The 24,201-nt window shown below is 36.8% G+C and overlaps 1 protein-coding gene across 2 annotated transcripts; it reads left to right on the top strand.

Moving 5' to 3' along the window:
• The first annotated feature begins 961 nt into the window (after window positions 1-961).
• On the top strand, window positions 962-22,690 carry ABCB10 (ATP binding cassette subfamily B member 10). Of its 2 annotated transcripts, XM_026669460.2 has the most exons (13): window positions 962-1,483; window positions 4,980-5,180; window positions 6,623-6,825; window positions 8,834-8,968; window positions 9,630-9,776; window positions 12,266-12,401; window positions 13,798-13,893; window positions 15,391-15,600; window positions 16,150-16,229; window positions 16,497-16,677; window positions 17,908-17,951; window positions 18,831-18,865; window positions 20,147-22,690. In XM_026669460.2, exons 1-13 carry the CDS (start codon window positions 1,132-1,134, stop codon window positions 20,397-20,399), a joined length of 2,073 nt encoding a protein of 690 aa, XP_026525245.1. In that variant the 5' UTR covers window positions 962-1,131; the 3' UTR covers window positions 20,400-22,690. The 2 variants fall into 2 exon arrangements, with proteins under 2 accessions (XP_026525245.1, XP_087805469.1); XM_087949343.1 differs by lacking the exons at window positions 17,908-17,951; window positions 18,831-18,865; window positions 20,147-22,690 and adding an exon at window positions 16,813-17,101 and having other exon boundaries at window positions 964-1,483.
• Window positions 22,691-24,201: the final 1,511 nt, after the last annotated feature.

The following is a 24,201-nucleotide window of genomic DNA, read 5'->3' as shown; positions in this document are numbered from 1 at the left end:
GCAAATATTAATAATGCAATTACTACAGCATGTGAGGAAATGTGGTTTTTGAGACCTGTCTGTCTTCCTAGCGTTTTTTCCGCAAGTGCAGGTTTGGCTGTCTTGCCCCACGCCTACGCCCCCCAACCAAGTGTTGATTCATTGATTGCGAGAGGAATTGACTGACAGGTTTTGTCGCCGGAGCCTGACATCATTGGCTGGGTAAGTGGCCCAGTCATCCAACTGGCTTTCATGAAATCCGATTGAAAGCATTGCCGCTGATGATTTCTATTTCATTCACAAGTTTAAAAAAAAAAAATCTGCTTCTTTTGGATGCCCCCTCCCTTGTGTGGGCCGTACTGTTATAGGAACAGTATCAAAAGAACGCCGGAAGATGGACTGCCACTCTTACTAGTTGGAAGATGGTGCTATACAATTCAATTTAGCACTTTGCAACCTACTAGGACAGGGGTCTTCAACCATAGCAACTTTAAGACTTGTGGACTTCAACTCCCAGAATTCAACTCCCAGCTTTGCTGGCTGAGGAATTCTGGGAGTTGAAGTCCACAAGTCTTAAAGTTCCCAAGGTTGGAGACCTCCGACTGACGAAGAAAAGAGTTTCGACTTTCTTAAACGATATTTCATTTATTCTTATTGAAGAGGTTGAGGCCAAAACTTAAGCAGGATCTTGGAAGGACAGGTACGGGCTAGCCCGTGAAATCAAACATCCTAAAAGAAAGCAAGCGAACCCCAGTTCTATGCTGGTACCGAGCCAATTGAGCGGATAGACCTATAAAAGCCTGAAAAATCCGAACTGCCTTCGGTTCTTACTATGGAATAAAACAGGTTAAATAAGGTCGGCCGGCTTGCACTCAGCGCGCCGCACCAACTCGGCCACCGCGGTTTACGGTTTGCTGGTCTTGGCAAAACGCTCGGCGAAAGCCGGAACAGCAGAGGGCGCCGCCGGCTTCCGAGCCCCAGCCCTGGGTCGCTGGCGGCCGGTTGAGTAGGGAGGAGGAAGCCTCAGCGGGAGCCTTATCAGCGGGCAGCAGCGAGGGCAGGGCCGCGCGCTTCATGGGGCCGCGCCGACCCCGCTCGTGAGGGGCCGCCCTCTGCCCGCTCGGCCAGAGAGAAGGAATCGCCGCGGGCTCAATGGCGGGCTTGGCTCTCCGCCTTCCTTTGGTGGTGCGGCTGTGGCGACGGCAGAGCCTGCGGAGCTCCTCCTGGCCTCGGCTTCTCTTCCACCCGACGGTCCCCGGGAGCGCGGCATGGACCGCGGAGGGGTGCGGGGTCGCCGCTTTGGCCCCCGGCACTCTTCACCGTGTGCCGCTTTTTTCCCGCCCCGCCTTCTCCTGGGCAGCCGCGGCCGCCAAATCCTCGGGGAAGAAACCGGGCGACCCACAAGGAACCGAGCAGCCCCCGCCGGCAGGGCCCGACGAGGGCGCAGTCTCGGACGCTAAGAGGCTTTTGGCGTTGGCTTATCCGGAGCGCTTGAAACTGTCAGGTAATCTCTTCCCCGGCCGGGTCTCGCCTCCTCCTCGGCTGCAGCTCCCGGTTTGCAAAGCGCGCGGGCCGGTGGGGGGGAGAGATTGATTTTATTCCTGCAATGTACCTTTCCCCTCCCCGGGAACTCGTAACTGGTTCCGTCAGGTAGCAAGGGAAAGGCTGCCGCTGCTGGCTGCCTTGTTCCCTTCCAGCCGTCACTCTGCCCTTCGCTCCACTCCAGCGTGGGCTCAAACAAATGCCCATTGACGGGGATGCCCCGCGCTGCTCTTGACTCCTTTGCTTGCCCCCAAGGTGCTTTTTCAAGAGGCAGTTGTACTGTCTGCTAACAGAAAGTCCAGTTGCCTCTTGCAAAAGCATCTTTGGAACAACCATGGCCTGAGAATCCCCATAGACTTCTTTGCTCTCTCTAGCTTTTTCCTCCAAAAAGAGAGTGGTGATTGATCCTCAGCTCCAAGTTCTTTGATCCTAATGGGGTTCTACTCAACATTTACATTGGATGTCAAGCCCATGTCTGTGACCTCCTCGCAAAATCCTTGCATATTGGACTAGAAGACCTCCAATGCCCCTTCCAACTCTATTGCTCTGTTTTACTCCTGCCCGCAACCATATCTGGATCAGCAATTACACGGGTCTTTTCCAGTATAAGATTAAGAGTATCTTGGCGACATTTCAGCAAGGTCCTACTCACCATCCTCAGGCTGGTGCTTTCGGCTTCGTACCAGTGCACGGGAAAAGACCCGAACACACCTAGACCTACATACCTGTACCCATGAAAATCTATGAGTGTGTGTGTGTGTGTGTGTGTGTGTGTGTGTGTGTGTTTTCTTAAGTTTTCGTGGGTACTTACATGTATGGTATTCAGCTTTGTTCAGGTATTTTCCCACGTCAACTTTAAAAGCACAACTATAATGACGTGGGAAAATACCCGAACAAAGCTGAATACCATACATACATACATACATACATACATACATACATACATACATACATATATTTCAATACTCCAGTTTACCAGTAGTCCTCAACTTATGAACATTTATTTACTGACTGTTTGAAGTTAAAAAGGCACCAAAAAAAGAGGCTTGTGACCATTTTTCAGACTTACGACATTGCAGCATCCCTACGGCCACATGATCAAAATTCAAATACTTGTCAACTAGCATGTAATTATAGCAGTTATAGTATCTTGGAGTCATGTGATTGATCTTCTGATCAGCAAAGTCAATGTGTAAAGACTTAACTGTGTTACTAACCTAACTCCAGTGATTCACTTAACAACTGTGGCATGAAAGGTGGTACAGTGGGGCAAAATTGCCTTAAGAACTGTCTTGCTTAGCAACAGAAATTTTGGGCTCAATTGTGGTCATGAGTCGAAGACTGCCTATAGCAGTGGTGGCAAACCTTTTTGGGCTCCTATGCCAAAAATTGTGCGCGCGCTTGCACACTCACGCTCACCCAGAAGGCAATGTGTGCGTCCCCCTACGGTATTTTCGGAAAAACAGGAAGTGACAAAACGGCTAGTTTTCGGCCAGCAATGCCTGCAGAAGCCTTCCTCAAGCCTTTGGGAGGCTGAAAAAGGCCTTGAAACCCAGCAAAAATCAGCTGTGAGGCGCGCACATGCACAGTGAGGTAAGTTTGCCTGCAGCTCATGTGCCGGCACAACTGGCTCTGCATGCCACAGGTTTGCCATCATGGGCCTATAGTATCTTCCGGAAGTCTTGAGTTGCATCCATTATCATTTCTCACCATAAGCCTTTCATCCAGACTTCTCAGCATGATTTGCTTTCTAGAGAGGGAACTCTGATATACTGTGGGCTGCTGCTTCTTATTTTTCTTCTATATCTCTGAATAGTAGAAATACTTTGGGGGGCACTTCAGGGGTGCTAAAACAATCTGATATAGGCTGAAAAAAATCTGGACAGCCTCTAGATGACAGCAAATGCTGTGAACAAAGGAAACTTCATTGGTTCTAACTCTTGGCCATCTCAAATATGAGGGGTCTAAATTAGGGATCCCCAAACTTTTCCACTTATCCACACATGAAGTTTCAGATTGTTCATTGACCCCTAAACATTTATATGAAAATAACTTAATACTAGATTAATAGTACTATTAATAATAACAATAAGTGATATCCATATGAATTGCTAATTCTCCACCTCACTTGGGATATATTCACATAGTGCTCCAGAAAAAATGGAGTTGGCTAGGTTTTGATTCCAATTTTTGCAGATCCAGAGAATTGGAGTTTGGAAGTAAACTAAAGTTCAAACCATTTCCCCACTGTTAACTTGTGTCCTATGTTGGCACAAATCAGTGCCATTATCCCAGTCTTGCCTTGTATTTCTTGGGACTTCTGACTAAATCTCCTGCTGATTTGATATATATAATGTCTGTGCATCAATCATTACAGTAATAATGTTTAGTTTTCTTAGGTGTATTACTAAAGATACTGCTTGATATTATGCCATATTGCAAAATCAAATTATGTAATACCCACAGCAGCACCCACTGCAAAACAGTTTTTCTTTGAGCTTGTGGTGAAACTGTTCAAGTCAATTGCTGCATTAAGAATGCAATAAAACTTGAATCCATATGTAGTTTAAGAGTTGAGATCTTGCATAAAAAAGAATGTAGAGGGATTTAGCTCATGTAGTATTTCGCTTTTGCAGCAGTACTGTGGCAGGGTAAATTGAACATAATCAAAGTTTAATGTAAATAATTTAAATTTATTTAAATGCAAATAAATTTAAATAAAAAATAAGTAGCATTCATAATGTAGTTTACATATATGAGATTGTTAAATGATCCCTTATATAATTTACAGGTGATACAGGAGGTTTTACAAAGTGAGGTTTGGTTTTACATTCTTTCAAATTGTTATGCCAGGTTCCTTAAAATAGTGACCTAGGGTACAAATAATGGCAAAGTATAATGTGGCTTGTTTGATTTTTTTATTTAGCACAGTGTCAGCTGAATCATTCAGCTTTGTAAATTGTGGTTTATGACTTTTATCAATGTAAAGCCAGTCATTGTGGCTTGTGTAAACTAGGTTTCTGTGAACTAGATCACTAAAGTGGATTTTTGTTCTATATATCTGATGCATTGATTTTGACTTTTATCAATGTAAAGCCAGTCATTGTGGCTTGTGTAAACTAGGTTTCTGTGAACTAGATCACTAAAGTGGATTTTTGTTCTGTATATCGGATGCATTGGATTTTGGTAATATGCCATATTTATTTTTAAGATGCAGTCCTTCACACAGCCACCCTTACCTGGGATTATGCTAAATTGACGGGAGATTATAAAATACCTTGCATTTAATTCAAAAACCCAATTGTGAAGCTTGCATTCACAATTTCAGTTTAGAATAGTGTTAACATTTAAAATATTTCCTTGTATTGTTTCTATAAAGAGCTTAAGTGTTTTATGAAATGTTAACTTAGAATAATTACTAAAAAGGTAATATGTTCATTCCCCTCCCTCCTATCCAGCTGCTATTGGATTTTTGGCTATTTCCAGTGTCATCACTATGTCTGCCCCTTTTTTCTTGGGGAAAGTTATTGATGTCGTTTACACAAATCCAACTGGTGACCTTGCAGAGAACCTATCCACGCTCTGTGCCTTATTAACTGGAATATTTATGCTCGGTGCAGCTGCCAATGGAATACGTGTCTACCTCATGCAGATTTCAGGTACCGGTAATTGGATGTAAAATTACATGGTTTTGTGAGCTGTATAGGCCAGTGGTAAATAAGATATTCAAAATACAGAGCCAGATACAACAAGAGTTTCTTGCCAGTGGATGGTCAGGTAGCAATCCACATGTGACCTAGAATTCTTTCCCAATCATAGAAATTGTGCTATTTAAACAAAACAAAACCAAAAAAAAATTACAGCATAATTTCTATGGAACAAGCAGAAAAAAAACAAGAACAAACTTGAAATGCCCTTTTCTGTCTTATAAATTATTACAAAGAGGCACAAAACATCTTATTTCTTTTGTGTTTGTAACCAATATTTCTTTCTTGATCCAGTATTTCATATATGCATATAGCTCTCTGTCTTTCTGTGCAATACATTTCTTACCAATAGAATATTTGTAGCTCAGGATTGAACTCTGGAATCCTTGGTGCTTTCTAAGCTTAGTTATTTTCTTGCAGATGTTGCATTACCAAATTAGGTAGCATCTAGCACTGATGATGTTACCTAGTGTGGTAATGAAATGTCTGCAAGAAAACTACCAAGCTCAGAGAGCACCAAGGACCTAACAATACATTTCTTTCTTGGTGCTGATAAATAGGATCTAGTTACAGGATAATAGTAGTACCTATTGTTTTATTGATTACAAGATTATAACTGAGTGTAATACAGACATAGAATAAATTACAGTTGGAACATAATACATTACCATTAAGCATATCATAATGTAAAATAAGGAGCTTTTATACTAAAAGTACATAGCATATAATAACCACCTCAATACAATTAATAGGTACGAATTTATTTATTTAAAATCTGTTTCACAGGGCCATGAAAAAGAAGCATTTTTATTGCTTTTTAAACTTTGGGTGATCCGCTTCCAAATATAACCCTGGTGAGAGACTATTCCACAGAACTGGATGAAGAAAATCTCTTCACCATGGTGTGGCTGTTCTAGAAGTAATAGAGTCAAATGATCCTAGCTGGAAAATTGGTAAAACACAAATGGACATGATCCATCAGCAGATTTTTGTAATAATCAGCTCTGCCCATATGAAAGGTCATTAAATTATGATTCCTAGGTTCCTCACGGCTGGAGAGATCTGCAACAAATCTTGAAATTCAAACTAAGCAACAGGAAGGGGAGGGATAAGATGATCAAGGGAGAATACAATAATCTTATCCATATTTGGTTTCAAACAGTTGAAGCACATCCAATGTGAAATCCTGCGTAGACAGTTGGAAAAAGATGCTCACATAGTATCACCCACAATTGGGACAGGTAAATATAGATGAGACAGGTGAAGGACATCAGAGTATAAATGGTAGAGAGCTTGGATTATCACAAATAACTTTGGTGAATGCTCATAATACTAGGGGTTTTTTAACTATTAAAATCCTGTCTATAAATTGCCATACTTCTTTACTGTTTTAGGGCAAAGAATTGTGAACCGTCTAAGAGCAACAATATTTTCTTCTCTCTTGAAACAAGAAGTAGCTTTCTTCGATAAAACCAGCACAGGGGAGCTGATTAATCGCTTGTCTTCAGACACAGCTCTCTTGGGCCGTTCAGTCACTGAAAACCTTTCGGATGGGTTAAGAGCTGCAGGACAGGCCTCAGCTGCTATTGGGATGATGGTATGTGTTTGCATTGTTCTTCCATTTTTGCAGATCCTTTGGTATAACACTGTTCCCCCACCTCATCCATCCATCTTCATAGATTTACTGTATTAGAATAGATGAGAAATTTAATAACTAGCTCTGCACATTGCATTGAGGAGCTATTTTAACAACATTTTGTTGAAAAATATCTAATTGACTGGTGTGATGATTAAAAGATTGGGATTGGACTAGGGAAGATTCTCTTTCGAGCTCACTGGATAATAATAGGCCAGTCTTTTTTTTTTCCAGTCGCATCTACCTTGCAGTGATATTGCTAGGGAATTAGGGAACGCATATCTCATTCATATTATAATTCACAGAAAAAAGAGACATAAAGATCACAACAAAATATCAGCCATTAGTCATGGTTTACCAGCTACAATGACATTGCTCAACCAATGACAATATGGTTTGAGGACATACCTTGAACTAAGTTGTTGTGTAGTGCAAATAATAGAATTATATTTAATTACATGTTAGGAAAGAAAAAATAACTCAGTGGACAGAAGTTAACAGCATTCTATTTGTACCACAGATTAATAGTTTCCATAATAAAGAAAAATCATACAATTGCAGCTTCCCATCAATAGCACTATAATACAGTAGACAAAAATGTTACATTACATATGAATATCTAGAGTCTTTTGACTCCAAATGTCCTTTTTATTTTTTTCTTCCTAAGGTTTTCCCACAACTGATTTTTCAGATCAATCAAGTGTTGCTTCGCTAGTTGCAACAGGAATTTACTGACTAGCTCATTGCCCAAGTTTGATGTAAGCTGAGAGAGAGAGTGACTGGCCCAAAGTCACCCAGCCGGCTTTCATGCCTAAGGCAGGACTAGAATTCAGAGTTTCTAGCCTGAAGCCTTAACTACGAGACTAAACCTGCTCTCTCTAAATGTGTTTTTTAAATTTATCAGTAAAAAAGATTCCCATGTGCTTTGCTTTATATGAATGATGGTGGAGAGGTCACAAGATATAAAAGGGAAAAGTAAAACAAAAAATACAAAAAACTAATCATTGGATCATGTTAGTCTCTCTTCCTTCTACTTTGTGTTGTAGTGCAGTTGCATCCTGCAGCATGGAAGAGATTGTATTATAAAAGTGACTGGAACTGATGTTGATAGCTGTGTAGCTGTATAATAGATGTTATTGCTTATAATAACTATGGAATAACTTCAAATAAATAGTTCAGCAATTATTGAACACAACTATTGAATTCAGTAACTAGTACATGAGACTCACCTGATTGGATTTTACAACCATTTTATGACGGGTAAGGCAATTCATTGTGGTGGTTAAACAAATCATGTGGTCATTAAGTGAACTACATGGTTGTTAAGCAGATCCATTCTCTTGAATGGGTTGGGGGAGGGTTCTGCATACTGGCAAAAATCCCACCAGAAATTAACAAAAACACTACAAATTGTGGTTTGCGGGTAAGCGTGCAGCAGTCATAACTTCAAGGGTAGGTCTTAAGTAACTGTCCTTAAATCTGACATAATGTCAAACGATCTTTAAGTGACTGGTTGTTAAGGGAGGAGGATTACCTATACATGTAAACCTTGCTTACCAACCATTCATTGAGCAACCATTTGAACTTGTGACAATGCTACATGAGTAGTATTTACAACTGACCCTCAGTCATTGCAGCACCCCTTTCATGTGATCATAATCTGGGCATTTGGCACCCGGATAACGATTACAACATTTCATTGACATATGGTCACCATTTGCAACCTTCTTTTCCAGCTTCCTATAGGTAAAGTCCATGGGGAAGCTGGCAGGAGGTCACAAAAGGTGACCACGTGACATCCTCACTTAACAATAGTCAGGTTTGCTTCATGGCAGCATCCAGAAGCAACCAAAATCCTGGTCCCAATTGCCATTGTTAATAGAGGACTAATTGAAACATTTGATTTATCGATCTAACAAAGCCTCTGTAAACTGCATTTAAAAATTAATCACTGCTTTTTTGCTTCTAGTTTTTTGTGTCTCCCAAACTTGCTACATTTGTCCTGACTCTCGTACCATCCCTGGCTGTCATAGCTGTGCTTTATGGAACGTATTTACGAAAACTGTCTAGAATGACACAGAATTCCCTTGCAGAGGCCACACAGGTAGGTTCTCGATTGTTCAAATGAGAATGTTGAAAGATCGTGCTGAACTGGCCTTTTCTCTTTTCATTCATATCCCCCACAAGTTCCTACTAGGAGTCTGATTGAAGTCATTTCCACATAGCCATCCTTGTAATTCCCCAATTTGAAGTATTCTTTTTCGTACAATCACATCTCAAACTATCTTATAGCTCAAGATGCTTGAAGAATTTGTTCTCTGGGGATTGTTCTTTGAGAAGTTCAGTGTTAATTGATCCGAACTAATTAACACAATGATTCAAATTAGGCTATCCTTTTAAAAGGATTTTGCCTTTCTCTTTCTTATAATATGCTGCCAAATGTATTTAAAAATGCATACTATTAGATAAAATACACTTTAAAAGTATCTTTTAATTTTGGCTGATTAAAAAGAAATAGCTCATTATGGAAATAGTTTTAATATATAGGTTTGTGAATGGACATAAAATTTTTTGACAGCCTGAATATAAGGTAAATCCATTCTTCCCTGGCCTGGTATGTTGTATTACAGGGTGATAAATGCATTAGACTATGTAAATAGTATAGCAGAAAAGACTCACTGTTAGTTTAATAACAACATGCAATGAGAGCAATCTGGGAAGGCTTATGGGAAATGTGTTAATTCTTAACATTTTGTTTACTACAGTTAGCAGAAGAAAGGATTGGAAATTTAAGAACAGTTCGAGCTTTTGGGCATGAGTTAACTGAAATGAAAAAATATGACAACAAGATTCAGTATGTTCTACAATTGGCCAAAAAGGAAGCAATAGCTGGAGCAGGATTCTTTGGAGCAGTAAGTATATGAAGAAGGTGAGGAATCATCTGTGTATTTCTGATAAGTGTTTCCTTGAATATTTAAATTGTTATTTTGACAAATCTTGTAATTGCATTTTTTTATCATGACCATCAATAAATTAATGTACTGAATAGGTTTACAGAAATTATTTTTAAGTATATAAATATATTATAAATATATTTTCATGAAGCCACTCCATTTTTAGATAACAATGTTATTTATTTTATCATTTTATTTATCACATTTTTAACTGCCCATCTCCCTCATACACTTATGTAGAGAACAGGAAAAAAGCAAGAAACACTAAGGCAAAAAAAAATATCTAATGTTAAGGGAAAAAAATTAGAAAAGTAACTGGAACTGAAATTAATTTTATATCAACATTTTTCACTGTACCTCTCCATAACTTTCTACCTTTGCAAAACATCTTCTACCTTCTACGACATCTGTATACCACTTCATATGCTGCTTTTTGTCCACTACCTCTCTCATTTTAACCATAACTTTTTTAGTCTTCCCCTTCCTTCTAACCTATTTATTTTTCCTTAACTGTTATTTTTTTTAATCACCCAGCATTGTCTGTGCACAAAAAATATACATATGTTCATGCTCTTGACACACATACTTTTTCCATTAACACAAACATTCCTTATATTTTGAGTTACAGATGCATTGAACAAGCAAAAAAGACATCACAGCTGGATTCATTCCTAAAGTAGGACGAGAACTCACCGTCTCCCAGAGTCTTGCCTGGAGTCTTAACCATCAGTTTTACTTAATTCCAACTTTCATCTCCATATTTACATAGTATTCCAGAACTTAAGCATATTGAGTTTCTCATATATTTTCTCTTAATCAACAAATGCAAAATAAATATTCTTTTTTATGTGGCCCGGAAAGCAGAAAGAGGTCTCATCTGCCTTTCATAAAGCCTCACTGTACTTCCCCAAATTGACATTGTCATCTGCTGACACATTTGAATCAGAATCCTGCCACTTTCCCACCAAATTAATCCCCTTATGGGTTTTTCCCTTTGTATAAAGGAACATTTTTCCAAACATCAGGTACTGATGTAGTCTTTACAGACAAATTAAAATGTTGCACAGCCACTCTATGAGCAAACCACATATTATAACATTTCTTCCAGTATACTGTATACTTCTGTAATTTTATTATTTTTCAACTTTCTCATAGCATTTTTTTTCTTGGACAATAATACTTAAAATACTGGAAGTTTCAGTTCTACTCCTCATTATACCATTGTCATTCTCATAAGCCATCTCTCAAATATGTATTCATTCCAGCATTTCCTCATTTCAGTAAGGTCCCAGATTATTTTATCTACCATTCACCCTGGTAGAGATTCTTTGTTTGGCTCACTTCTTCCACTTCTGAAACAAAGTTCTATTTCCATTAAAATTGCTCCACATTTTCTTTGCCTTATTTAATGTTAACCATTCCTTGCTCTTTTTGCAACTATCTTTTTTTCTCTATATACACATTACACAGTGTGTTTCATCAATTTTTGCAGGAATCCATCTGTTTGCATTTTTCCCTCATCCTGTTTCTTTCACCATCTTTGTGATAAGCATCCTTTTTCATATGCCACATATATTTTTACTGTGCTTTTAAATTATTTTCACAGTGTTCTAAACAACTTCTACAATCCTCAGCTTGTTCTACTGAGGGGCTAAGTTATATTCAGATTCTTTTTCACATAACCTTTTCATTTGTGCTTGTTCTTCCTGCAATCATTCATTTCAGTGCTGAAATACAGCACTGTTTTTTTCTACTTTGTTCCTTTTTCTCCAAGACCTATTTCTAGAAATTACTAAGAAGTGGTCTTTCTCACATTCAATGTTCTTACTGCCGTTGAACCCTTCATTAAGTTTGGAAAGCAATGAAATGTACCACTCAAGTGAGCACAGAAGCACAGGCACACACCCAAGTAGTTTGTCCTGTTTTACTTTGAAAAGACAAATGAGATACTGCATTTGTTTAGTTATGAATCTGAGGGGTAGGTGGGATGAAGCACTGCATTATTAGCCAGCAAGTGACCATTAATTGGCTGATATTTTCTGGCCTCAACTATTGGCCAGAACGTTAAAAACACTGATTGCCTGGTTTAGAGTTCTGTAAACTTAAAACCATGTAAATAGACCTATGATGGTAGTCTTCAAAAGCTGAGTAGAATTAAAAAATAGTTAAAGCATTCCCAGGTGCATTTGAAACCGGATTCTGGATCAGATGTTGAAAATGCTAGTCATATAAAAGTGCCCCAAAATAATCTGTATTAGAGGATTGGTGTTTTTAATTATGGGATTCTAAATACTAAGAGTATTATTAGGATAGATTTCTTGATCTTATTTTAGGCCAAGGTGGGTGAGGGGTGCCTCTTCTTCCTTCTCTTGTAATATTCATCCATACATCTAAAGAATTACATTAAAATCCTGCAATCAGTACTTTTCCCTTTTCTTTCTTTACAGACGGGGTTATCAGGCAATTTGATTGTGCTTTTTGTTCTCTACAAAGGAGGATTACTGATGGGTGGTGCCCATTTGACTGTTGGTGAACTGTCTTCTTTCTTAATGTATGCTTTCTGGGTTGGCATAAGCATTAGAGGTAATACTGTATATTCTTAAAAGTAAATTTTTAAAACAAATAGACACGATATCAGATCAGAAGACAAAAGATCGGCCATCTCCAATTTGCCTTTTTGCAGATGTATGGAGTACATTTCCCAAAATTGCTAGCTTGTCTGTCCAGTGTTAATCTCTCCTTACAGAACAGCTCTTGTTGCACCAAACTGACTAAACAATTATTCAGGTGGTAGAGCAGGGTTTGGCAACCTTAAACACTCAAAGAGCCATGTGAACGTATTTCCCACAGAAGAGAAAACACCGGGAGCCACAAAACCTTTCCCATGCCTGATTATTTCCTGAGCGGCCACAAAACTAGCATATGAACATTGAATTAAATGTTCTGTTTTATTCTGAAACTTTTCATTTCTTGGATTTATCCATAGTTGGCCTACCGTGGGTCGAAAAGCTCAATAAATCGTTTGCCGGCAGGTGTCACACATTGGCGGTTGCGACACATATTTTGAGCAACAGGGAGCTACAGCAGAGGGGTGAAAAAGCCACATGCGGCTCCAGAGGGAAACTGTGCTAGAGGGTCAGGGGTCAGCAAGAGCATTCATCCAGCCCAGTGTGTCTCAACCTTGGCAACTTTAAGATGTGTGGACTTCAACTCCCAGAATTCTCCAGCTAGATGCTGGGGTGTTGTAATGACGAGGCAGTCGAGTTGTTTGATCATGAACAACTGAATCATGATGATTTTTATTGGAGTCTAGTCTTGCATTTATACACATTTTTAGTTATCCTCCATCATTGGTTAACTTTGGTTACTGCTTAACTTTCGTTACTGTTTAGCACAGTAATTAATACAATTAATTATCTCTAGTTAAAGTCTAAAATATGTTTACTTCCTCTCTCTAATCCTCCTTTAGATTAGTGACTTTGTTTACCTGAGTTGTATTTGCTTGGAAACATTCTTTATCTGAGGTTTGCCATCCGAGATTGGAACATTCCTGCAATTACAACTCTACACTGGGGAATCTTAAAGTTGCCACAATTGAGAAACACTGACCTAACTTTTTGAATGGTTAACAAATTCCAACCCTGATGAATGCGAGAGATAATCTATTCAGAGAAGTTCTGCCTGCCATTTTATGGATCTTCTTTATTTAAAAAAAGGGAAATAAAACAGATAGTTCTAGGCTATGTGCTTACTTTTTCTGCTGCTAGGGGTGAAAATGAAGGAAGAAAGGCAAAGCCCCTGTTCAATTTCTGTTCCTGCCTTAAACAACCTAATCTTAGGCTATGCCCTATTTAGCTGTACTAGCTGGCTATTTCATTCTAGCTGTTTGTAAACTGACTGGCAGAACTTGTTTAACAAACATGCAGTACCTGTTTTTGAACACGTATAACAATAGGGGTACTTTTTCTTTCTTTCCTAGGATTAAGCTCTTTTTATACTGACTTAATGAAAGGTTTGGGTGCAGGAGGGCGCTTGTGGGAACTTATTGATCGCAAGCCACAACTTCCTTTTAATGGTAATGTTCTTAATATTTTGCAGTTGTTTAAGATGGTAAAATATCCATATGTCATGCAATATCACACAAAAATGAACATTAGACGTTATTCTAGTAAAGGATGTAAACAAAGTACACATTTAATGTCATAAATGATCCCAAAAAATGGACTTACTCATTTGATGCCACAAAAAACATGCATAAATTGGTTATGGTGAAGATTTTGTGTGCATCCTTTTAAACGGCTAACATCTTGAAACTTCCCTAAACTACATTTCACATCTTACGATATTCAAAATGGATGCCTTATGGTTAGTGCATTTCTTCCTTTAAAAATCCTCCTGACAAGATGAAAATAACTATAATGTCATTATGTTACTGGCTATGGCCCCTGTAGCCCTCCAAGGCTTATTTTATTATAGTTATTGGTGGGTGGGGTGGGAATATGTATTCTGTGTGTGCATTCCTACCCAACCCTCCAATAATTTCTCTCCCTGTGCCTTATAGAATGCAGTAAAGCACTATAAAAGTACCACACCTATGGCAATTTGAAATGAAATTGAAATAGAGTTAGCACTCTGATCAGTAACATCATACATACATAAACAAATGATTTAAGATTTGATAATCCCTTGCCAGGAATAGGAGTGATTTCTGTTCTAGCTGTGATATACATTTATGCCATTCTACCTTCTTTCATAAAATCACAATTCTTTTGTTTCCTATTCTCTGTTCTTTTGTTGCTGTTACTGGGAACGTGACCTAATTACAGTTAGTCCTCAACTTTCAACAGTTTATTTAATGACTGTTCAAAATTACAACAGCACTAAAAAAAGGATTTATGATGGTTTTTCACACTTAACACTGTTGTAGCACCCCCATCATTATGTAATCAAAATTCAGACACTTGGCAACTGATTCATGTTTATGATGGTTGCAGTGTCCCGGGGTCGTTTTGTGATCTTCTGACAAGCAAAATCAATGGGGAAGCCAAATTCACTTAACAATGATGCTACTAACTGAACAACTGCAGTGATTCACTTAGAAAAACTGTGGCAAGAAAGGTTGTAAAATGGATCTCACTTAACTGTCTGGTTTAGCAACAGAAATTTTGGGCTCAATTGTGGTTGTGAGTCAAGGACTACCTGTATATTATCAATTCTGGAGTGAAGTAAGAATACCTTTGGGCCCAATTTGACCATAACCAGCAGGTCTTAGAAACGTTAGGCTATGAGGCACCAGAGGAGGAGGAGTTTGATCTCCTGAATGTACCAACAGCTGGGATTCATGCTTTGTTCTGTAATCAGACAAGCCCAAATTATTTGATGACTCAGTTTTCAGAATGTCCAGATTCAAGTAACCCTAGTTTACAGAATCTTAGTAAAGTATCATATTGACCATATTTATTCTCTTTTAGTAAATTTTCAGTGCGAACAATTGGATTTGTCTTTACTAAAACATGTTTGAATGATATATTATTGATGTTACTTTCATTTTTGAATTTTCATGTCTATTTAGAGGGAACAGTATTAAGCCAGGATGCTTTCAGAGGTGCTCTTGAATTCAAAAGTGTCAAGTTTGCATATCCAGCACGTCCAGAAACATTGATTTTTGAAGACTTTTCTCTCAGCATGCCTGCAGGTTCTGTCATGGCCCTAGTAGGCCCAAGTGGATCTGGCAAATCAACAGTTGTATCTCTTCTCTTGAGGCTTTATGATCCACTCTCAGGTAGTTACATGTGTTTTTGTGAATATGTTTGAACATCTGTTACTGGCTATACATCTGATTAGAGATCAAAACACAATGTGTGGAGAAATATGACCTTTGTAGAATTGGTTGGAAGACTATTTACAAGGTAGTTGAGATAAAATGTATCATTGCCCTTTTATAACTTGAGCCTTTCTATTACTGAAATAGGAGCAATATATATTAAAAAATCATTTTTATGTTTCAGCTTGTATTTTTTTACAGTTAAGGGAATATTTCAGGCAATGTATATATAAACTGCCCGTCCCTATGCTTTTCTTGATAGGATTTGACATGAATGTGCTGGAATCATAATTTCTTATATGAGAGAGAGAGGGGGAGAGAGAGAGAGAGAGAGATGTCTCTAGAAATCACTTATTCTATGCAAGGTGAAATCAGTTCCTGCCGATAATATTTTTTAAAAAAATATTTCTAATTTGATGTCATTATGAACTTCTGTGTATTTTTAACCTCTTCACCCTCATTGTTGTCTAACATATTATCTAACACAATTATCTTAATTTATTGAAGGAAGCATTACTGTTGATGGGGTTGACATCCGTCAGCTAAACCCACTATGGTTCAGGACTAATATTGGAACAGTAAGTCAGGTAAAAGAGCAGCAAAGTTTTCTTAGAGTATTTGCAGATCCTAATTTGTTTTAAAATGTCAGAGGCCTTTTTTTTTTTTTTTTTGCCCCTCTAACTTTTTAATTTGCCTCATGCCCCTTTAAAGCAATCGTACTCATCGCTGTTTATGAAAAAAAAAAGTGTTCCTTTTAATTTCTATGGTCACATGTTAACTTATTTCATTTATGATCTCATCTGGCCATTTGTGTACCTGTATTGCCATATTCATTATGCTTTTTCATATACTAGGAACCCACTCTGTTCTCATGCTCTATTGCTGAAAACATAGCCTACGGCGCAGAGGATCCATCCACAGTAACTCTTGCAGAAATTGAGAAAGTTGCCAAAATTGCAAACGCTTCTAATTTTATCCAAAATTTTCCAAAAGGATTCCACACTTTAGTTGGAGAAAAAGGTATTCTTCTCTCTGGTAAGACTATGTCATTTAAAAATCTATTTTCGTAATTTATGGCTGTTATAGAAGGAATTACCTTTCCCTGTTTCATTCTGCTATAAGACAAATCTGTTCTAAAACACCTTCTGCTCTTCTTCTGACTTCCCCAAGGGATTCCAGGGATAGGGATACCGAGACCATATGTCCTTTATTATAAAGTTCTTTACAGGCAAGTGGCTCATATTTATGACAGATGCAGTGTCCCGGAGTCATGTGATCCCTTTTTGCGACTTTCTGACAAGCAAAGTCAGTGGGGAAGCCAGTTTCACTTAACATCCATATTACTAATTTAATAACTGCAGTGATTCACTTAACAACTGTTGCAGGAAAGGTCCTAAACCGGGGCAAAACTCACTTAGCAACTTATTTTGGGCTCACTTGTGTCAGAAGTCAAGGATTATCTGCATTTCAGAAAATTGTCCTTTAGATTTATTTATTTTTCAGAAACTTTGTCCTTTATTTTTCTCATTTAATTTTTACTGTGCAAATTGCAGTTTTTCACATTTAATTGAAAAATGTGGAAATTGAATTGTCTTTTTAAAATAAGATACTGTTTGATTTTAGATTTTTTTTATTACAGTGGCATTCTGGCAAAGTTTCCCTTGATTTTGCTCCTGAATTTTCCTTTATAAAGCCTAGTCATAAGCATAAACAATTCTTTTATTCTTACTGACCTTTTTTAGATTTGCCCCTTTTTCAGGTTTGTCTTACTTTTTTTTGCCCCCAAGGGAATGTGATCAGTGTAGTTGTGGGAGATGGAGAAGAGGAAAGGAAGAATTCTATTCTACTAACAAATACTATTCTGTCAGCATCTAGACCAGTGTTTTTCAACCTCAGCAACTTTAACATATGTGGACTTCAGCTTCCCAAAACCCCCTAGCCAGCATTCTGGGAGTCTACACATCTTAAAGCTGCTGAGGATGAGAAACACTGTCTAGACACCTTTTCTTAGAACTGCATATGCTTGATCGTACTGATTTCAATGTCATCTCTTGAATTCTAGTAAAACGCTTAAAATGATCTTGTTGTCTAACTGCAGTGCCATAATCATTTTCTGCAGTAAAGCATTTAAGTCAGATTTTTCACAGGTGAAAGAAAATAAACTAACGTACGGATACATGTCATTTGTTTTTAATGGCAGAGTATTTTAAAGAAATAGAATACATAAAATGCATGCAATATTTACGTTATGTTTTTTATGCAAAGGTGGGCAGAAGCAGCGAATTGCAATTGCTCGAGCTCTTCTGAAGGTAGGCCTTTTTTCTTCTGTGCCTTTAAAGAGCGAAACGGAGCAAGGAAGATATACTGTATGACAAAAATGATTTGAATTAAGGGAAATGGGAACTCGCATGCATTCATTGCATTTCATGATATATAAGAAATGCAATGAATGCATGAGAGTTCCTATTTCTTTTAATTGAAACTATTCTTTCAATATACTGCTTATTATGCATATTTTAATAGCCTGCTGTTACTGTGCTCTCATTACATTGCCTTTTTTAACAGTTGTAAAACATCTTGTAATTATTGAACCTTCTTTTATACCAAGGGTCTTCAAACTTGACAGCTTTAAGACTTGTGGATTTCAGCTCCCAGAATTTCTCCTCCAATCCTCAGGAATTCTGGGAGTTGAAGTCCACAAGTCTTAAACTTGCCAAGCTTGAAGCTTGGCCTTGTTCTATACAGTTTTTATCTTAGAATAACCAGCTGTGAAACCATAGGTTTTCATTAACTCTAAGAAGACAATAATTTTGATCAGGATTTTAAAGGATTTTAAAAAAGTTTTTTTGTACTATAAGTGGGGTGGTTGGCTATGTAATAGTAATAGAGTTTGAAATTTAGTTTTAAAATGCAGTCTTTTCAAGGTCTTATAGTTTGACCAAGTTTTACATGAAAGAAAAAGGCTTTGAAAAGATGTCTTTTCTAACTTAATTTTCTTTCTTTTGGTCTATCTCTTTCTCCCTCTCTCTCTTATATTTTGTGATAAAGTATTTCAGTAATTTATTAGTATTGCTTTAGAGAAAACATCTCTTGATGCCTATTAAAATCTTTAATAAAACTGACATTCCTTTACAATTTTTTTGCATAAACTTCTGATCTCAATATTTTTGTATTTGTTCTGTTTTTAGAATCCCAAAATTCTTCTTCTTGATGAAGCAACAAGGTAAATAATAAAAAGTAGGAAATTTATGGGTAGCTTGGACAATATTGAAGTTGTTTCTTACTAAATTACTATTCAATCCCAAGAGACTTTCTGGTATCTTTACTACTGATTCTATGACAATACATTGCAAATATTTTTCCTCAGTGTGGAATATTCTTTTGTAGCTTCGACTTTTTCTCCCATTGTTCAGATATTGCTCTTCTTTTAAACGGGGGTGGGAGGGTGGGGTGTTAGCATCCTAGTTACCAGAGGAAATGTGAACAATTTCATGAATTTCCTATGCAATAAATGGTGTTTTGTGACTATCCATGTCTTCTGGAGCAACCATTTTATTGATAGGAATCTGTCCCAGACCAGCTGTTTTCTTCCATGTCAGAACATCCTGCCAGAATTCCATATGTACACATAATGCTGTTCCAGATGTCTTTTCATGAATTTGAAGTTGTCCATACATATAATGCTTCTAGCCAACTCAGTAGAAGGGTTTGTAAGAGTGTGCTCTAATATGTTTGGATACATGCAGGTCAGCTGGTGAACTACTTCATCTGATCCAACCCAAAAGATACAATTCTCAGGATAATGTAAATTAAACAGTCTTTATGGCTAGATTTGTACAAGTATGCCTAGTCCAACCCCCCGCCAAAGCAGGAGACCCTACACCATTTCTGATAGATGGCAGTCCAGTCTTGAAAGCCTCCAGTGATGAAGCTCCCAATTTCTGAAGGCAAGCTGTTCCATTAGTTGATTGCTCTCACTGCAGCTGTCATTAATACAAGCCAGTTGCTGAGCATGCGAATTTTGATCATGGTGACCATTGGGATACTCTAATGGTGAAAAATGGTCATGTCACCTTTTTCAATGCCAATGTAACTTTGAACGGACACTAAATAAATGGTTGGAGGATGAGGAGTATGTGTTCAGTACAGCATGCTAGCACAGTCAAGCTTCTCTAAGTCATTCCTATTTCATGATTCTATAATACTTCTTCATGCTATGAGATATTTAAATTGCAGATTAAAAATGAGAATGTCTTGACTCAGTTTTGGGGACATCATCTATAAAATATTGGGCACTCTTTGTTGAAAGCAAATCTCTCAAAAATTTAAATAATTGCTTTTGTTTAAAAATTCTGACACCATTAAATATTGTTTTAAAAACAATTATAAATTTTAAATGAAAATGAAATGAAAAAAGTTATACAGACAATTATGCTGTAGTAAAGTATCTGCACTAAGATTAATAATGGGGAGAATAACCTTTTACATTCTATTCATTAATTAGTGCTTTGGATGCAGAAAATGAGTATCTTGTCCAAGAAGCATTAGACCGGTTGATGGAGGGCAGAACTGTTCTTATTATTGCTCATCGACTCTCCACCATTCAGAATGCAAATTCTGTTGCAGTTCTGGACCAAGGCAGAATAGTTGAGTGTGGAAAGCATGAAACACTGCTTGCAAACCCAAATGGACTTTTCAGCAAATTAATGAAAAAACAGTCTTTTATTCAAAATATTGAACATTTTGCATCTAATTGAAAAATATCCTTTTTTTAAAAAAAGAATGAAAAGGTCTAACTAGGGAAGGGAAATGTACTATTTCCAAGAATTTAAATTATGTTTCAATAAATGTGTTGTATATATTTTTCAGTGTACTTCAGATATTTGCAAAAAATTATTATCTTAAGTTTTTTATTCAAAGCTTTTAAGTTTTTTATTGTGGTGCAATCCAAGAGTGAATTGTTTTTAAGATTCTACAGTTGCTATGTGATTAATGCAGGGGTGGATATACTTTCCAGACCCAGGTGACATTGTATAACCTGGTTTCCTCCTTCCCAAATCAAAGAAACTTATGAAGTTTGCCAAGTTTTTGCAAAGGATCTACCTGGGAGTACAGTAAGTAGCCCACTGCTGATCCCTAGATTAATGGATATATCAAGGCTGCTTGCAGAATTTAATTTTATGATTTGGCAGCCTACTTTGAATTTTCAGCTAGTTTATTTTCACGCCAAATTTCTTTTCATGCTTTGTCTTGCTATTAAATCATTACAATTTTAATAATTTTATCATTATTATGAAGAAAAACTAGATTCACTAATACAAAAACCCTCATGGTTTGGTCAACATTAATGCAGCAAATATTATTAGTCAAAGCAAATTCTACCACATCCCTGCTTTTAAAATATTTGATTTCTTTATGTTCCCGATTGGATATCAAGAAATAACTTATCCAGCAAATTATGTTTTGCCGACAGTGTCTTGATAGATGTCTTGTCTTTTGTCTTTCAAACCACTCTCTTCCATTTTTCCTTTACCTGTTGTCCTTTTTAAATGATCAGTATTTTGTAGCACAGAAAACTTACCAGACCTGTTTTCTTTGAAGATTCTCCTATTAAGGGAAAACAACAAGGCTTTGAAAAAAATAATTTTAATTACTGGCAAACCTGGTCAGTCTGTTAACATCTAGCTAGTCAACTGATAAATAGTGCTATTTTGACTACAACTCTGCAATATAGAAGTAGAATTCTAAAAATCAGTGTTACATTAGTTTACCCATACAGAAACTCATACTGCTTGCCATTGTATGCACAGATGAAGGGAAAGGAAAGGATCATCAATATTGTATTTTCAAACAGTTACAGTATTCAGCTAAACATAGATAAAAAAGTGGGAAGTAGCATGTATTTAAGCCACAATGTGATAGTTTTACTTAAAGTGCCACCAATTAACACCCAATGAGTTGAACTTAGAATTAACTGATCAATGTATAAAATGGAAGATACGATTATTGATAAGTATTCAAAGAATATTAACTCGAAGAAATATATTCCCATACTTCCACTTTACATTTGGTTCATATGATGGTATACAATTCTACTATCTATATGACTTGTCTTAAGACTTCTCTCTAAATTGATTAATCAAGGATGGATGACAATGTCATAGTTACATTTTCTAAATGAATCATACTAAAAGAAGGAAAAAAATGACGCAACTCTAAATGCACATATACCATGGGTTGAATTTGTATTCGATTAGAACACTTATGTCTACTGGATGCCCAAACGGTGTCCCCAAGCTCCCCGATTTTTCTCTGCAAGCAAACAACCAAGCCCAGACAACATCAAGGACCCCACAGATATAAAACTATTGATTAGGACAAAATGTTGGGATGTTGGTATATAAATGAAACTTTTCACAATTTTCACAAATTATGGTGATCAATTATTTTGAAGAAATTCAATTATTTTCACATTAACTTCAAATACTGTAGAAAAACTCCTGGATTTTTTCTTCACTAACAGACTTCATTATTATTGGTCCTTCCCAGTTTAGTGACACATAAAGTTGGCACTGTAATTATTTATGTTCCATTCAAGTGGCCATGAAGACTATAATTGGCATCATGCTTACTGTAGTTTTTTTAAAAAATTCAATTGTCTTAATGTCATTTAATATAGGGGGTATTTTGCAGCTGACCAGAACCAAAATAGTTTTTTATTCCTGCAAAGAATCAATTCTTTACTATAGTTAATTCCTGGTTACTGGGGGATGCAGAGTGTGATGAAGTATTTAGTAATGTAGCCTAAAGCAACGTTATCTAATTTTGATATAAAGAACATTTTTTCTACTCTTTGTTCCATAGTTCTTGTGAGTAATATTTTGTATAACAATAAAATGTATTAATAAACTATATGACATTTTTTCCGTTCTTATCCTCTTTGTGCTTAAGTTTTCTCAGTTTCAGACATTCTTTTTACATTTTCAAGTGTAATCAGGCATACCTTTTTTTCATTTTTAAACAAATAAAGCAGTATTCTTGTATAAAATGTTACGTTATCTTTCATTTAATACCATTTGCCTCACTGTAGGCAGTTGTGGCAAAGTTGCTAATGTAATGGATGAAAAGTATGTTTTTCCATCATCTTTGTTAAAAAGTAAAAGTAATCCACAAAGACATGTCAGTTATTCTTTTATAAATACATAATTGTGTATATGCTAAAGCAAAGCTATATGAACAAAATGATAATGATGGCAACATTTTCTAATTGGATCAATAGTAACAAATTTGGTGATAGGAAATGATTTTGCATTGAGATTTGCTTTTGTTGTCTAACTATGGCCTGCAAAAGTTCTGAGAGTTCTCTACAAGTAGAGCAAAGATGTAGTAATTTGGGTGGGTCTACAATATGATGGAGAGATTAATTATTCCCAATAAATTATCTGACTTAAATTGATACTATCTTAGAAAGCATTATTCAAATGAGTGATACTATACAGAGGTACCAATATCAAACTGTTATGAAAAGTGCAATACATGCAATGTCATCATGTTAACACAATTACATATGTATGATGGGCATATATAGGCTTATCATTAAAACAGTGTTCCCTGGGCAGCTATTCTCTGGTCTATCTTCCAATTTACCTGAGAATGTCGATTTTCCCCTTAAATTTTCCAATAACTTGTCTTTCTATTGAAGGCCAGCCAGAGGTTTATGAAGATATGCAAAAATAAGAAAATAATTGTGTAATCATCCATATTTGTCACAAATTTAAAGCAGAATTTCTGAAATTTAAAAAGAAAATTATCATAAAACTTGGGAGAATTTTTGTGGAATTGGCCTGACCAAATTATCTGTGTTCTTTTCATTTCACTCAAATCCTACATAAAACTGAATTAACAGATCACTTGGAGTAAAAGGATGTTTGTTAAATACAAATTTTCCATTGATGTAATTGACATTTTATCATGCTACCCATCAAGTTATATAAATGTCATAAATTGAGATAGATGATATGAATTATCTTGATTATCCGGTGTTTCAGAAATGATGGGGGTTGTCCAATGTTCGGGAATGAAATCCAAAGTTCAGGTTTTACCTTTTGCATCCAAAGACTGTTGATTGATAGTCAAGAAAATTGAGGTTTTAGGATACATGTACAAAACATCCCAATTGTTAATTAAACATTCGCCCAGTTTATCAGACTCACATTGCATCTTGAGCCAAACTAGCCATACCAGCTCAATTTGTACAACACACGTTATGTGTTACTGTTTATCATTTCCCAGTTCTGTGGAGCATGTGGACATAGCCAACAAAAAACTCATGTGTGCCTTACAGAGCTCATTTCTGATGTAGTGAGGTTATTTGGTCTATTAAAAAATAATTTACAGAGCAGTTTTCTTCCAGCCAAATTAATAAGACAGTCAGCACGTTTCAGAGCATTCCTTAAATGTTACATTAAACAATTAGGAGTTTGTGTCATGACTGAAAACCCCCATTGTAGGCTATAACATAATTTTGGAAATGTTGACTGGGTGGCTTGGAAATGAAGC

Source organism: Notechis scutatus, chromosome 1, assembly GCF_049901735.1.
Source record: "Notechis scutatus isolate UNSWTSFEM ecotype Mainland chromosome 1, rNotScu1.2, whole genome shotgun sequence".
Lineage (NCBI taxonomy): Eukaryota > Metazoa > Chordata > Lepidosauria > Squamata > Elapidae > Notechis > Notechis scutatus.
This window is presented reverse-complemented; position numbering and strand designations above follow the sequence as displayed.